At 40.9% G+C, this 17630-nt stretch overlaps 1 protein-coding gene across 3 annotated transcripts in view; it reads right to left on the minus strand.

Annotated features, from left to right (window-relative positions):
- Positions 1-9151: 9151 nt before the first annotated feature.
- UPF3A (UPF3A regulator of nonsense mediated mRNA decay) overlaps positions 9152-17630 on the minus strand; it is a 28900-nt gene continuing 20421 nt past the window's right edge. For all 3 annotated transcript variants that reach the window (XM_061170818.1, XM_061170817.1, XM_061170816.1), the window contains one exon: positions 9152-10203. In XM_061170818.1, coding sequence (XP_061026801.1) covers positions 10051-10203 — 153 coding nt within the window. In that variant the 3' untranslated portion in view covers positions 9152-10050. The remainder of the gene's footprint in view (positions 10204-17630) is intronic.

A 17630-nucleotide genomic window follows, 5' to 3' on the forward strand; every position in this document is an offset into this window, starting at 1 on the left:
TCACATCATAAAAATTATTTTAAAGTTTCTATTTGGTCATATAAAATTAATTTATTTATAAATCTTGAACCACTTCTAGGTGTTTATTAACTTTTATATTATGGAAGATTGGAGTCTCAGGGTTGCTGATTTTCTGCTAAAAGTGGGGAAATTGAGTCCACTTAAAAAATAGTTTGCAGCCTCCTCCTGTAGGAAACTGAGAAACATGAGTGTGATTTTAGGTCTTGTCTTTAGTTGTTTCCTTTGGAGTCTTCCATTCTGGACCTTACCCCAAGATCTGGCCCTTCACTTCCCTGTGAGCTCAAACCAACAGATGATCCTTATTTGCCAAATGTTTTAGAGTTGCACCTCCTACTCCTGGGCCTTATGCACCATCTGTCGGGGCTTCAGACCAGGGTAATGAGCAGAACTGAAAGTCTTCCGGATTCACAACAAAAAATTTTATAAATAGACATAACTGTTTAAGAGTACATCAGTTTTATGTTTTTCACAGTTGCTACTGTAAATACCTTGTGCCTGTTAATGGATTATTTTATTCTAAAATATTTTGTCAACTGTGTATCAATCAAATTAAAAACAAAGGCTTTCATGTTAGCAACATATTCATGTGTGTTTTCTTTTGTGTAACTTTCATTGTATGATACCAAATTCCATTATTCTTTCCTATTTCCACTTGTTTTTAGCATACTAATTTTCATACCTGGAGCAGCATTTTCTAAGCTCGGTTTTCTCAGAGTTCTGTGGTCAGGTAGGTTTAGGGAAACACTGTACAGTCATCCCTTGGTGTCCACAGGGAATCAGTTCCAGGACCCCCTGCAGATACCAAAATCCAGGGATGCCCAAGTCCCTTACATAAAAGCATGTAGTATTTGCATACAACCTACACATGTCCTCCCATATGCTTTAAATCATCTCCAGATTACTCATAGTGCCTAATACAATGTAAATGCTATGTAAATAGTTGCCAACAAGTGGCAAGTTCAAGTTTTGCTTTTTGGAACTTTCTGGAAATTTTTTTCTAATATTTCTGATCTGTGATTGGTTGAATCCACGAATGTGGAAACCAAGGATACAGAGGCCTGGCTACATTAGGCTCTCTGTATGAAAATTCTCATTAATCCACATTAGCCTATTAAAGGTCATTTAATCTCAGTGGTGGTCAATCCTGAGTGCTTAATTTAAACAATGGGAAGCATTTAGTGCCATAAGGACTCTGATACATAGCCAGGGTTGAGATACTGGCTTTTATCAAGGTATTCCCAGACACTTGAACAAGGAGCGCTTTATTCATGGCATCCAAATGAATATGCCAATTGGGAATACAATGTTTAGATAATACTGGGAAGATCTTACAAGCTTCAGACCTGTCACTTCTTTGGAGAGCACAGTCTGGCAGGGAAGGTACTGGTTGATGGGATTGTTGGTTTATACTGGGCACCTTGACAAGAAGCTTCCAGTTCTGGAGTTTGCTTCTAGGCATGATGCCAACAAGTAGGAGAGGTAAGATATCTTGGCTATATCTGTCTTGTATACTGACTTGATTAAAATGATGGGTAGAAAAACGGGCCTCCAGTGCCCAGAAACCCTTTTGAAGCCTGCAATCAAATCAACCATATTTGAGCATGTAACAACATGCAACAGATTCTTAGGACTTCACACTTTTTGGTGCAGACTTCTCACAGAGTCCTTCCTATATCTTTGCTCAAGGGGGAGCTAACTAGATCCTACGACTTGCCATCTCATGTTGGTTTTTTAATAATATTTTTATAAGATAGAGGATATTACACTAGGGTAAGCAGTGGTGACCAAACCACGATGCTCTTGGCTCACCTCAGTTGTGGTTTCCCACTTTTTTCTCCTTTTACCTCTAAGGTCAAGGGTTAGCTGTGCCCTTACTTTAGAACCTGTTTACGTTCTTTTTGATCGTTGGCAACTGTGCCTTCTATACAATAGCAACCCTCACTAATCAATATGACCCACTCTATCTTTTCATTTTCTTATTTACCTATGAAATTACAACTTTCTAATGAACCCTCCAGTGATTGAAAGGGAATAAAAGTTACTGTACCATTTTTACACAGCATTCATGGTCTTGATGCCATTATATTTTAGGTAGCCAATTTAGTTTTCATTAATTTGACTCTGAGTACGTGAATTGTAATGTGTCTGTAGCAGATGCTGCTTTTGTTTTTAATATTGGTGTAGATTCCATAGCTTTGTCTTGGATGAAGACAGACTGATGCTTAATCAAATCTGATCTGCAAGCATCACAAAATGAAGAAGGGTGCCTCTTTAAGATGAATTACACCCTTAGATTAAAAAAAATAAACGCCTGGAAATTGTCTCCTTTCTCAATCTAGCTATTTCTGTTCACATGTAATTTTGATCTTTCATTTCTTTTTGCTGCTATACATTGCATGAAATTTTGTGGCTTGAAACAATGCAGATCTGTTTTTTTACAGTTAACAAAGTTCACTGGGTGGAAGTCAAGGTGAGAGCAGGGCTGCATTCTTTCCTGGGGGCTCTAAAAGGAAATTCATTCCCTTCCCTTTTCCAGCTTCTAGAGGCCAGCTGCACTCTCCTCATGGTTCCCTTCCTGCATCTGTGAGCTAGCACATAGCATCTCTGACCCTGCTTCTGTTATCACATGTTTCTCTGACTCTTTCCCTCATACACTTAAGGACCCTTGTGATTACATTGGGCCCCTAGATAATCTAGGATGATCTGTATTTTAAAGTCAGCTAATTAGCAACCTTAAATCTCTGACATAAAAACTACCACACTCACAGATTCTGGCAATCTTGTACTTTGGGGGCCATTCTGCCTTCCACACCTGAGCTTGAAAATTGGGGTTTTGATTCCTCTGCTTAGCCTATAGCAAGCCAGGTTGGGTTTCTTTGGCAACATGTCTGTTGCTACCGCCTCACTGGTCTAGGCCCTCATCGTTGGTGCAGTAGACTGCTCCATAGTCTGGGGCCTCCAGTATCAACCCCAGCCCACCCTTTACACACCAAAATAATAAGGTCTCCACAATACTGATTTTGTGTTGCATTCTTTATACGAAATTACCCCTTAAGGTACAGTTACTTAAGGCCTTCCATTGGCAAACCACACCTTACTCAATAACCTTCTCACCCCACCTCATAATACTTGGTCAGTCTTTCCTATTAAAGTCCTACCCTTACTAAGCCTGGCACGGTTCTCTCCACCTTCCAAGTCTACTATTGCAAGACTACTTTTTTCATTTTATGAATTGAGGAAAACCTATAGGACTGATTTGGACCTAATTTAGCGTTAATGCAACACGGGAATGCTATTTGTTGTTACAAATACCCCACACTGGATGCTACATTCAACCCTAAAACTGAAAATGCTGTTGGAATAAAATATGACATTTCAACCCCTTTGATCCTGATCAACTACCAGCTTAGTTGGATTGAGCATACTTTCAATTAACTTTGCTTCTAACAAACACCCACCGATCTCTTGTAAATGTTTGCCATGGGCCACAAGGAGGATTAGATGAAGTGGATGGGAAGCCTACTAAATTCTTACTAGATTTGTATAAATGGAAGAGTTCTAGGTCAAGTGAACAAAATTCTAACTTGAATCATAAAAACAGTCATGGCCCCTCTGTCATTTCCCAGACTTGAGCCAGTTTACAGACCTTGAATGAAGGGGAGGCTGGGTCCCCTTGAGCAAGAATCCCAGTACACTGCCAAAAATTTATACTGTTAACCTTTTCCCCAGCCTTCCCCAAAGGTACAGATGGCCATTTACCAGGGTGGCTGCACTGGGGAAAAGGAACTAATCAGACCCTTCAGGAATGCCTGGACACTGGTTCTGAACTGACACTGATTCCAGGAGACACCAAGCATAACTGTGGCCCTCCAGTCAGAGTAGGGGCTTATGGAAGTCAGATAATCAATGGAGTTTCAGCTCAGGTTCATCTCACAGTGGGTCCAGTATCCCCAAACCATCCTGTGGTCATTTCTCCAGTTCTAGGATGCATAATTACAGTAGACATACTCAGGAACTAGCAGTATCCCCACGTTGGTTCCCTGACCTGTGAGGTGAGGGCTATTATTGTGGGAAAGGCCAGTAGGAAGCCTCTAAAATTGCCTCAACCTAGGAAACATGTAAATCCAAAGCAATCGGGCAGAGAGGATTCTGGGAAGATGGTGGAGTAGGAAGCCCCAGGAATCTGTCTCCCCACCTAGACAGGAACTGCACTGGCAGAATTCATCTAACTATTTTGGAACTCTGGAGTCTGTTGAAGGCTTCCGACTTCCAGGGGAAGAACTGGACAGTAAATTGTGGTTAATTTTGGTCAATTTTGGCTTTTTCTACTTTTCACAGAGTAGCAGCTACTTGTTCCCTACCCACAGCCATGCAAGCATCTTGCACACAACTTGCAGGAGCTAGTGTGGGTAAAAAGGGCCCTGTCTTGCAAATACCGAGCATCTGTGCTTTGATTTCTAGTTGCTGCTTTTGATCACAGAGGTGCAGACAAAGAGGTAGGCAGCCATTCCTTTTGTAAATACCTCCACCTCTAGCTGAAGTGACTTTCAGGTGATTTAAAGGGCCAGCACCCTCTCCCACCCCCACCCACACCCCTGCCCCTGACACACTTCATTTTTTGCTTTTCTCCTTTTGGGAGCCAGACGTTTAATACTACTGCATATACAGGGAAAATTAGAAAGTGACTGTGCCTGACCAAGGGAAGGCTCAGAAGAGACATAAAAAAAGACATTATTTGCACTGCAGGCTGATCCTTGGCACAGAGACAGCCTACAACAGTAAAACAAATAAGTACATAAATAATAAACACAGCAAACCCTGGGGAAGGGTTTTTTCATGTTCCTGTTGGCCATCTGCATTTCCTCTTTGGAAGGATGTCTATTCAGTTCTTCTGCCCGTTTTTTAATTGGGTTGTTTTCTTGATGTTGAGTTGTATGAGATGTTTATATATGTTGGATATTAACCCCTCATTGGTCATATCATTTGCAAATATTTTCTCCCATTCAGTAGATTGTCTTTTCATTTTGTTGATGGTTTCCTTTGCTGTGCAAAAGTTTTAAGTGTAATTAGGTCCTATTTGTTTATTTTTGCTTTTATTGCTCCTTGCTTTAGGAGACAGAGCCACAAAAAGATTGCTACAATTTATGTCAAAGAGTGTTCTGCCTATGTTTTCTTCTAGGAGTTTTATGGTTTCTGGGCTTACATTTAGGTCTTTAATCCATTTTGAGTTTATTTTTGTATATGGTGTTAGAGAATGTTCTAATTTTACTGCTTTACATGTATCTGTCTGGTTTTGCCAGCACCGCTTATTGAAGAGACTGTCTTTTTGCCATTGTATAATCTTGCTTCCTTTTTCGTAGATTAATTGACCATAAGTGCATGGGTTTATTTCTGGGCTCTCTATTCTGTTCCATGGATCTGTGTGTCTGGTTTTTGTGCTGGTACCATACTGTTTTAATTACTGTAGCTTTGTAGTATAGTCTGAAGTCAGGAAGCATGATACATCGAGCTCCGTTCTTAAGATTGTTTTGGTTATTTGGGGTCTTCTGTGTTTCCACACAAATTTTAAAATTGTTTTAGTTCTGTGAAAAATGCTGTTGGTATTTTGATAGGGATTGTACTGAACCTGTAGATTGCCTTGGGTTGTATAATCATTCTAACAATATTAATTCTTCCAATCCATGAACACAGTATATCTTTCCATCTGTTTGTGTCATCTTCAATTTCTTTTATGTGTCTTATAGTTTTCCAAGTACAAGTCTTTTACCTCCTTATATAGGTTTATTCCTAGGTATTTTATTCTTTTTGATGTCATGGTAAGTGGGATTGTTTCCTTAATTTCTCTTTCTGATAACTTGTTGTTACTGTTTAGAAATGCACAGATTTCTGTGTATTAATTTGTATTCTGCAACTTTACTGAATTCATTGATGAACTCTAGTAGTTTTCTGGTGTCATCTTTAGGGTTTTCTATATATAGTATCATGTCATCTGCAAACAGTGACAGTTTTACTTCTTCCTTTCCAATTTGGGTTCCTTTTATTTCTTTTTCTTGTCTGATTGCTGTGGCTAGGACCTCCAATACTACATTGACTAAAAGAACCACTCTGTCTTTAGATTGGAGAATTTAGTTCATTTACATTTAAAATAATTATTGATATGAACTTACAATTGCCATTTTGTTAATTGTTTTCTGGCTGTTTTGAAGTTCCTTTCTTCCTCTTTTGCTCTCGTGCTTTCTGATTTGATGATTTTCTTTAAAGGTATGTTTTGATTCCTTTCTCTTTATGCCTTGTGTATCTACAACAGGTTTTTGCTTAGTGGTTACCATGAGGCTTACATAAAACATATTAAAACAGTTCACTTTTAGCTGATAACTTAACTTCGAATGCATACAAAAGCTCTACATTTTTACTTTCCCATCCCACATTTTTTTCTTGATGTCACAATTTGCATCTATTTATATTGTGTAGCCATTACCAAATTATTGTAGTTATAGTTATTTTAAAACTTTTGCCTTTTAACCTTTATACTAGTTATAAGTGATTTACCCACTACCATGACAATATTAGAACATTTTGAATTTAACTATATATTTACCTTTGCACCAGTGAGTTGTATACTTTCATATGTTTTCCTGTTGGTAATCAGTGGCCTTTTGTTTCAGCTTGAAGAACTCCTATTAACATTTCTTGTAAGGCTAGTCTAGTGGTGATGAACTCCTTCAGCTTTGTCTGGAAAACTTATTCTCCTTCAATTCTGAAGGACAACTTTGCCGGGTATTCTTGGTTGGTGTTTCCCCACCCTCCCCTCCAGTATGTTGAATATAACATCCCACACCCTTCTGACTTGCAAAGTGTCTGCTGAAAAATCCACTGACAGTCTTGTGAGGGTTCCCTTGTGCATAACAAGTTGCTTTTCTCTTGCTGCTTTTAAGATTCTGTCTTAACTTTTGACAATATAATAATATGTCTCAGTGTGGGTCACTTTGGATCCATCTTATTTGGTATTCTTTAGGCTTCCTGTATCTGGGTGTTTCTTTCCACAGGTTATGGACGTTTTCAGCCATTATTATTATTTTTTAAATAACGTTTCTACCCCTTTCCCTCCCTATTCTCCTTCTGGGGCCCCCTATAATGCACATATTGGTCTTCTTGTGGTATCCTGTAAGTCCCTTAAGCTATCTTTACTCTTTTTTATTATTTTTTTCTTTTTGCCCCTCTGACTGGATGAATTCTATTGCCCTACCTTTGAGTTTACTGATCCTTCCCTCCACTCGATTTAGTCTGCTGTTGAACCCCTCTATAGAAATTTTCAGTTTAGTTATTGTAAGATTCAGCTCTATGATTTCTGTTTGGTACTTTTTAATATTTTCTGTATCTTTGTTGAAATTCATAGTGTTCATCCATTGCTCTCCTGACCTCAGTGAGTGCCTTTGTGACCATTATTTTGAGCTCTATTGGGTAAATCACATATCTCCATTAAGATCAGTTTCGAGATATTTACCTTGTTCTTTTGTTTCAAACATATTCCCCTATTTCTTATTTTCCTTGAGTCTCTGTGTTGGTTTCTGTGCATTAGATAAAACAGCCACCTCTCCCAGTCTTGACAGACTAGTCTCATGTAGGAGATAAACCTTGTCAATCAGCTTGGCCTGAGTATGTGGTTGCCTCTCAAACCTTTATGATTGTCCATGCTCCTGTCTTTGTTCTTAGTGGCTTCCAGTAGTGGAAGGTGTGCCAAGACCCATCAATGTCTCAGTCCACTTCCACGCACGTGCAGGCTGATTAGAATCTGGGCTCTCAAGTAGCAACCAGGAGAGTACGCAGTCAAACCCTTCCAGGGAGAATCTGGTAGATGAGTGTTTTTGCCTGCTCCTTCTGTGCAGAGACCTGGGAGGACAGCTGCAGAGAGGGCTCTCATGCACACCTGTCTTGTGGGTCTCATGGACAGAAGCCCCATTGGCTTTCAGAACTAGGTGATTTAAAGGTCCATCCCTCACATGGGGAGCCTTAAAAGTTGGGGTGCTAGATGTGGCAGCCCTAGCTTTTCTTCAGGAAGAAGTTGGGAACTGGGGGTTCCCTTCCGATTGTATGGTGCTGTGCTGGGGTTTGGGCTTATGGTGAGAGGTTGTCTCAGACTTTCCCACCTGTTTCGATGTGGGTATTGCCTCATTTGTCTGGTGTGTAGGAGTCGCTTGGCTAGTTTCTGGATTTTTCTCTGAGGGAACTTCTCTGTGTGTAGCTGTACATTTGGTGTGTCTATGGGAGGAGGGACGTTCAGGAGCCTCCGATGTCACCATCTTGGTCCCTCCCTTGGGTATAATTATGCATTAAGACTAAAAGACATTACTCGCCTTTTTACTGTGATCTTCTCACAGGTGTATAGTGGAGTTTTCCAGAGGCTAGAATGATGTGTGTTGATGTTATTACTCTGACAGCTATAAAAGGAACATGTGTTTATGTATTCTTGTGCTTAAACATTTTTGCTTTAATTTTGAATACAGTAAACATCAATAGATATAATCTAGCTAATAAACAAAAGTCCTTTGGGGTTGTTAATAATTCTTAAGAACGTAAAGTGTTCCTGAGACCAAAAAGTATAACAACCATTGTTTTAAACCATGAATCTTGAACACTAACCAACTGTGGCCCACAGGCCAAATATGGTGTGCTGCCTGTTTTTATATATTAAGTTTTATAGGAACACAGCCCTGCCCATTCATTTTCTATTGTAAATGTATTTTAAGGCTCACTATGATGGCAGAGTTTAATCGTTGTGACAGAGACCGTAGAGCCTATAAAGTCTAAAGTGTTTACTATCTAGCCCTTTCCAGCCAGAGTTGATGCTGCTGGATCACCTGGAACTCACTGAATCCACAGCAAGTTCTTCTCTCCCCTCCCCCACCTTCTGGAGCTCATAAGTCAAGAACAAGAGCACAGCAATGCTTGAAACTGACTGTATGTCTAACAGTCAGAGGTTTTTTTTAATAATAAATAAGTCTCAGTTTTTTTAAAACATTTTATATTTTATAAGGAATAGATATAATAAGCAAAATATTCAGATGATTAAAGCTACATTTTAAAAAGCAGTATTTTGTTACATATAATTCTATACAGGAAAAGTACCATAACTGGAGTTCAAATTCATAGCAACTAAAATTTTTATTTAATAAATGGTTCAAAGCACAGTGCCAAAAGCATTAACATTTAAAAATTTCACTAAAAGGAAAAGTACTGTAGAATGCACAGCTGCAGAAAGCTACATTAAGTTATCATAAAACTGCCTCAGACTGCAAAAAGAAAAACTCCAGATGCCATACCTAATTATTCCTCTCTAAAATAATGCCATTTATGTTACAAACCATGAGCACGCCATCAAAAGACTGGAACTATTTTTGTTAATTCAGTGGCCATATTGTTAAAAGGGCAACAATTAAAGCTGTTGGGCTTTATACAGTGTTAAAGTTCCTATCAGAGGGAATACAGCGCAACAGACTTCAGCTAATCCTTATGACAGAAGGTGCATGAATGACTGAATTACAATGGTTATAAGAAATGAGAGCTGCTCACTTTCCAGAAACTACAGCTCACAGAAAACCAACAAAAAGCACAATGAGATACAGATAACTGACTTACAAATGTGTAAAACTGAAAGTCCAAGTTATTCCTACGACATGTTTAAAGTGCTTCAGAATTCACACTGATACAATACTAGCTTTCTTCTGGTTTTGGTCATACTTTTCTGCTTTCTGAAGGAGATTATTTTTCTTCTGCTTTGGCTAAATTATATATACTAGTTTATATCAGAAATGGCAAAATCTATAACTCTGTTCAAAGTTTTAAAAGATCGCTTGAGAATGGTTTCTAGGTATTTCTACGCCACCTTTATAGTTCTAGTTTCTCTATAAGGAGTAAATTCACCTTGTCGGTTTTATTCCAGGCTAATTTACGCGCTTCCAGAAGGAATGCCCTCTCTAATCCACCGAGTGTGAGTGGGAGACCACCCACGTCACCAACATGCACATTGACTCACTCCGCCTCTTTGCTCTTCTCAGCTCCAGCCCCTGTTGAATCTTCCACCTCACCCCTCCTCCCGTCACGGCCCTCCTCAGGGGGTCTTCCATCACATTCACGGGCTCGGATGCCACCTCTGGGCTGGTACAGCTGCAAGCCTGGTCGGTCCTGCCAGGACAGAGGGCGTGTTACTCTTCCAAGGGCCAGAAATACAGGAGGAGGCAACAGCTCTATCTATTTCTAGGGCCTGATAATCCTAATTATCTAAAGGAAATCAGTCTTGCAGCTAAAAATCAGCCTTTTTCACAGCACTATCTCAGAAATCAGGCATTTTGAGATTAAAAAAAAAAAGAGCTATGAAAAAGAAAGACAGTTAATAATAACTCGGAAGTAAAGTTAGCGTCTGGGAAAGTGTTACCGCTCAAAGCCAGAACTCTGTGGAATTAATACAATCACGGCAATTCCCTCCTATTCTGAGAGCTGAAAACTCAAATGCCCTCATCTCAGCCCCTCAAACTCGCCACGCAGGGTGGATGCAAAGTCTGGAACAACATGAGGCATGGTCTCTAGAGAGATGGCTTTTTAGAGCTATGAACTGAACAGTCACACACATTTGTAATTAGCAATTTCTGTGTAGCTTATTCCTCAACTGTCCCCTTTATGGAAAATGCTAACCAGCCATCATACTAATCTCTTAGAGGTGGTGGGATAAAAACATTCCTGGATAAAGTACATAAAATGAAATGAAACTGCTTCAGGGCATGAGGAAAGCAAAGCCAGGGAAGGACAAAGCGATTCTACAGGCCAGGACCAGCCTTGGGGAAGCCAGCCAGCTCTGCCGTGGACCCAGCTCTGCCGTGGACCCACCCCTGAGGGAGCCGTCTGCTTACGTGGGCGGCGCAGCAGCCTTAGCCTTCCACGGCCACCTGGGAGCCAGGGCAGTGTGACTCAGGTGGGCACGTCCTATGCTGTTTCTCCAGGGCTCACCACTCACCTTTGCCCACTCCTGGGCTGTGTGTGGAGGCCCCACAGTCACCACCATGGGGTTTACCAGAATGTTCTTTTCCTTAATATCAGCCTGGCCAATGAGAAAGGTGGGAAAGGGCTTGGCAGGCCGTACAGACCCGAATCCTGTGTAGACAGAGAGGCAGGCTTCACACACCACCTCTGCCTGGGGCCAAAAGCATGGCTCTGCTTTCGCAGGGTAACGTCTGTGTGTACAGACGGATTCTAGAAGGACATCACAACTCACCTCGTGAGAAAGGAGCTATGACACATAGCACCTTATTACCACTACAGCACCACAGCTTTAACTGAGCAGAAGAGTCACCTCAGGTTCCCACTCCCAAAGCCGTGCCAATACCCAAGTCACTCACTGCTGCTAAATGAAGAGGCAGGTGAAAAACCAGTGCTCATGTGAACGAACCCAGCAGAAAGCCCTGAGGTTACAGTAACTGCAGAAACCTCTGAGTGTATGGACGGGGCCGGTCAAGAGTGAAGATGAGTAGACTCCCTCTGGCTGGGGCTGGCCTTGCCTTCACTGCAGACACTTTAAAAATCAACATAGCGGGACTTCCCTGGTGGCACAGTGGTTAAGAATCCGCCTGCCAATGCAGGGGACACGGGTTCGAGCCCTGGTCCGGGAAGATCCCACATGCCGTGGAGCAAATAAGCCTGTGCGCCACAACTACTGAGCCTGCGCTCTAGAGCCCGTGAGCCACAACTACTGAGCCCGCACGCCTAGAGCCCACATTCCGCAACAAGAGAAGCCACAGCAAGGAGAAGCCCGCGTACCGCAACAGAGTAGCCCCCGCTCACCGCAACTACAGAAAGCCCGCGCACAGCAACGAAGACCCAACGCAGCCAAAAATAAATAAATAGATTTATAAAAAATATAAATAAATAAATAAATAAAAATCAACATCGCTGATACCCACCATCCCCTGGATGGATCTGTGGGGGTTATGCTGAGTGAAAAAGCCAGCCTCAAAAGGTTACATGCTGTGTTCCCATTTCTACAGCTTCCTGAAATGATAGAATCAGACACAGGACAGAGGGAGGCTGCCAGGGTCAGGGGTGGCGGGGGAGGTGGATACGGCCTGCAGCCCAGGCCTCCGTCCCCTCGGCTCACCTGGACGCCAGGCTGTGAGGGCTGACCAGCACCATGGGGCCGGGCCTGGCAGGGAGATGACCCCATTACAGTGCTTCTCTGCAACATGTGATCCCAATCCCATGCCGGTTGTGCAGAGCTGACCTGGGCGTTTATGGCCACCTCATTATCCACTAATAATCAGAACAGTCTTGGGGGGATCAAGATGGAGGAGGACATGGAGCTCACCTCGCCCCCACAAACACGTCAAAAATACATCTACCTGTGGAACGGTTCTCACAGAAACTGGCAGAAGACCCCCTACACAGCCAAAGCTGCAAGAAAGAGCTCCATGTAACCGGGCTGGACAGAAGAAAAGGCATCGGGTCAGGACCTGTGCCCCGGGGAGATCTGTAAGGAGGAGAAAGTCCTCGTGGGTGGACCCTCGCCCTGGGGAGCAGGCAGGCTGAGCAACAACCTGGGCATCCCAGTCCTGGGGTCCCGCACGGAGGAGACGGCCCCCCTGCCTGCTGGGAAATCCGCTGAGACAGACAGAGGCACTGGAGAAGCTGTGACTCTACTCACAAGGAGTGCCTGTGTGCAGCGTGCTGACAATCAGGGTGGAGAGAGCTTTGCAGTCGCAGCTGCCACCTCTCTGCACTCCAGATCTGAAGGGGTGAACACCCTGGCATGGCTCACTGCACACCACAGCCTGGCGTGAGATCTGGGCAGAGACTCGGTCTAGCAGTGCAGAGACAGACCTGTGTCTGGGGTGGGGTCCAGGTGGGGCGGCAACAGCCATTGTCAGTGTGAGCCCCTGGCTCCGCCCAGTCCTCACGGCAGCTTAGGGCTGGATCTGGGGCAGACAGGTCTCACAAAGCAGTGCAGCCACCTCAATTCCTGTACCCGCAATGTTCCAACACCCAGCCCCAGCCTACTCCACACCACAGCCTCGCATGAGATCTGGGATGAACACAACAGAGAAAGGGATGCGACCCCGGCCTGCTTCTGAGCAGAACTGTGGACACCTACACAGGTGACGCCTAGGTCCTCTGTGGCCTCACCTGCTTCAGCACTCACCTCCTTTGGGGCAGACACTCAAGAGCAACAGAGCCTGATCGAACTCAACCCTCAGAGCTTCTACTCCAACAACTGGGGAGCAGAGCCCCCGCCCCCGACAGGGCAGTGACAGCCACGGAGCAGAGAGGAGGCCCCACCTCACACCCAGCCCAGGCTCTGGATAGTACAACACTGACCACACCCCTATCGAGGGGCTTACGGACAGCACACCCTGAGGAATGACGTGGCTGGTGAGCATACCAAAACCAGCCCTTGCACCAAAAACACTGAATACACAGAGTCTGCACAGGGACATTCCCACATAAAAACACACTTTCAAGACCACAGTAGATAACTGTTTCTCCTAAATTCTTAGAGACAGAGAAAATTAAGTAGAATGAAAAGGCAGAGGAACTCCCAATTAAAAGAACAAGAGAAATCCCCTGAAAGAACAAATAATGAAACAGAGCTCATCAGTCTACTAGACCCCAAGTTCAAAAAGGAGGTAATAAAAGTGCTACCTGAATTAAGAAAGATTATTGATAGAAATGTAGATCACTGTAACAAGGAACTAGAAACTATAAAGATGAACCAACCAAAAATAGACAATTGCTGAGAGAAAAAACAATCAAGCAATGAACAGCAGACTAAGTGACGGAGAAGAATGTATAAGTGATCTGGAAGATGGAATAATGGAAATCACCCAATCAGAGAAGCAGACAGAAAGACAAATTAAAAAAAAAATGAAAACAACATATGAGATCCATGGGATAATATAAAATGTGCCAACCTACACGTAATAGGGATTCCAGAAGGAGAAGAGAGAAAGAAGGGGATTGAAAATGTATTTGAAGAAATTATGGTTGAATACTTCCCAAACCTAAAGAAGGACACAGATATCCAGGTATAGGAAGCACAGAGGGTCCCAAACAAGATGAATCCAAACAGACCCACACCAAGACACATAATTAAGATGACAAAAGTGAAAGATAAAGAGAGGATTCTAAAGGTAGCAAGAGAAAAACAAAGAGTTAGTTACAAGGGAACCCCCAGAAGGCTATTAGCTGATTTCTCTGCAGAAACTTTCAGGCCAGAAGGGAGTGGCATGATATACTCAAAGTCCTGAAAGGGAAAAACCTGCAACTAGGATACACAGCAAGATTATCATTTAGAATAGAAGAAGAGATAAAGAATTTCTCAGACAAGCAAAAACTAAAAGAATTCAGCAATACTAAACCTACCCTAAAAGAAATATTGAAGGGTCTTCTCTAAATAGAAAGGAAGCAAGGATCTATAGGAAAGGCAAGTATATAAAATGATTGAAGATCACTTAAATAAGCCAGTACATAGGTTAAAAAACAATAAAAAAATTGTAAAAGCAATTATAACTACAATTAACAATAAAAGGATAAGCATGAACATGTAAAACAGGACATTACAAGTCACAACATGTGGGGGAGGGGAGTTTTAAAATGTAAGTATTTTGGAATGTTTTTGAACTTGAATTACTATCAGTGTAAAGAAAGTAGATATAGTGATGGGTTAACATACTCAAACTCCATGGTAACCACAAATAAAAAATATACAGTAGATTCACAAAAACCAAAAAGAAAGAAACTCAAGCATACCACGAAAGAAAATCATCAAGCCACAAAAAGAAAAACAAAAAGAAGAAATGAACAAAGAACTACAAAAAACAACTGGAAAACAAGGATTAAAATGTCAGTAAGTACATATTTATTGATAATTACTTTAAATGTCAGTGGTCTAAATGCTCCAATCAAAAGAGTGGTAGATTGGATAAAAAAACAAGAACCTACAATATGCTGCCTACAAGAGACTCACTTCAGGGTGAAAGACACACACAGACAAAGTGAGGGGATGGGACAAGATATTTCATGCAAATGGAAATGACAAGAAAGCGGGAGTAGCAATACTCAGATCAGACAAATTAGACTTTAAAACAAAGGCCATAAAGAAAGACAATGAAGGGTATTATATAATGATAAAGGGATCAATACAAGAAGAGGATATTATACTTGTTAACATACATGTACCCAATATAGGAGTACCTAAATATGTAAAACAAATACTAACAGACATAAAGTGTGAAATTGACAATAATATAATAATAGCAGGAGACTTTAACACCCCACTGACATCAGATCCCTGGACCAATCATCCAGACAGAAAATCAAGAAGGCAACAGAAATCCTAAATGACACAATAGACTAGTTGGACTTAACTGATATCTACAGGACACTGCATCCAAAAAAACCCAGAATACACATCTTTTCAAGTGTGCATGCTACGTTCTCTAGGACAAACCATGTATTAGGTGACAAAACAAGCCTCAACAAATTTAAGAGGACAGAAATTACTTCAAGCATCTTTTGTGACCACAATGGTATGAAACTAGAAGTCAACCACAGAAAGGAAAATGGGAAAAGAATGAACCCATGGAGACTAAACAACATGCTACTAAAAAACCAATGGGTCAACGATAAAATCAAAGAAGATATCAGAAAATACCTTGAGACAAAAAAAAATGAAGACGCAACCTTACAAAAATCTATGGGATGCAGCAAAAGCAGTTCTAAGAGGCAAGTTCATAGCGATACAGGCCTTCTTCAAGAAACAAGAAAAATTTCAAATAAACAACCTAACCTACCACCTAAAAGAATTAGAAAAACAAGAACAAACAAAACCCAAAACTAGCAGAAGGAAGGAAATAATAAAGATCAGAGAGGAAATAAATGAAATAGAGACTAAAAAAACAACAGAAAAGATCAATAAAACCAAGAACTGGTTTTTTTAAAAGATCAATAAAATTGACAAGCCTCTAGCCAGGCTCACCAAGAAAAGAGAGAGGACCCAAATAAATAAAATAAGAAATGAAAGACATGAAAATAACAACTAATACCACAGAAATACAACCAGTCATAAGAGAACACTATGAACAGTTACATGCCAACAAATTGGACAACCTAGAAGAAATGGACAAATTTCCAGAAATATACAGCCTAACAAAACTGAGTCAAGAAGAAACATATAATTTGAACAGACAAATCACTGGATGTGAAATAGAATCTGTAATAAAAAATAACTCCCTACAAACAGAAGTCCAGGACCAGACAGCTTCAGTGGGGAATTCTACCACACATACAAGAACTTATGCCTATTCTTTTCAAACTATTCCAAAAAATTGAAGAGGAGGGAACACTCCCAAATTCATTCTATGCAGCCACCCTCACCTTGATACCAAAACCATACAGAGACTCTACAAAAAAAGAAAATTATAGGCCAATATCTTTGATGAATATAGATGTTAAAATCCTCAACAAAATATTAGCAAATCAAATCCAATAACACATAAAAAGGATCATTACACCATGATCAAGTTGGATTCATTCCAGGCTTGCAGGGATGGTTCAACATATACAAATCCATCAGTGTGATACACCACATTAACAAAAAGAGAGAAAAACCACATGATTATCTCAGTAGATGCACAAAAAGCATCTGACAAAATTCAACATCCATTCATGATAAAAACTCTCACCAAAGTGGGTATAGAGGGAACATATCTCAACATAATAAAAGCAATTTATGGCAAACCCACAGCCAACATAATACTCAACGGTGAAAACCTAAAAGCCTTCTTGCTAAATTCAGGAACAAGACAAGGATGCCCACTCTCACCACTTCTATTCAACATAGTATTGGAAGTCCTAGCCACAGCAATCAGACAGGAAAAAGAAATAAAATGTATCCAAATTGGAAGGGAAGAGGTACACTGTCATTATTTGCAGATGGCATGATACTTTCTATAGAGAAACCTAAAGTCTCCACACATAACTATTAGAACTAATAAATGAATTCAGCAAGGTAGCAGGATACAAAATTAATATACAGAAATCTGTTGCGTTTCTTTACACCAATAATGAAATATCAGAAAGAGAGTAAAGAAACAATTGCATTTAAAATCATGTCAAAAAATAAAATACCCAGGAATAAATTTAACCAAGGAGGTGAAAGATCTATATGCTGAAAACTATAAAACATTGATAAAGGAAATTGAAGATGATACAAAGAAATAGAAAGATTTCCCATGTTCTTGGATCAGAATAATTCATACTGTTAAAATGGCCATACTACCCAAAGCAATCTACAGATTTAATGCAATCCCTATCAAAATACCCATGACATTTTTCACAGAACTAGAACAAATAATCCTAAAATATATATAGAACCACAAAAGGCCCAGAAGTTCCAAAGCAATCCTGAGGTAAAAGAACAAAGCTGAAGGCATAACCCTTTCAGATGTCAGATTATACTACAAAGCCACAGTAATCAAAACATCATGGTACAAAAAACTGACATATGTATCAATGGAACAGAATAGAGAGCCCAGAAATAAACCCACACACCTATGGTTAATTAACCT

The sequence above is a fragment of the Eubalaena glacialis genome, chromosome 16 (genome assembly GCF_028564815.1).
Source record: "Eubalaena glacialis isolate mEubGla1 chromosome 16, mEubGla1.1.hap2.+ XY, whole genome shotgun sequence".
Lineage (NCBI taxonomy): Eukaryota > Metazoa > Chordata > Mammalia > Artiodactyla > Balaenidae > Eubalaena > Eubalaena glacialis.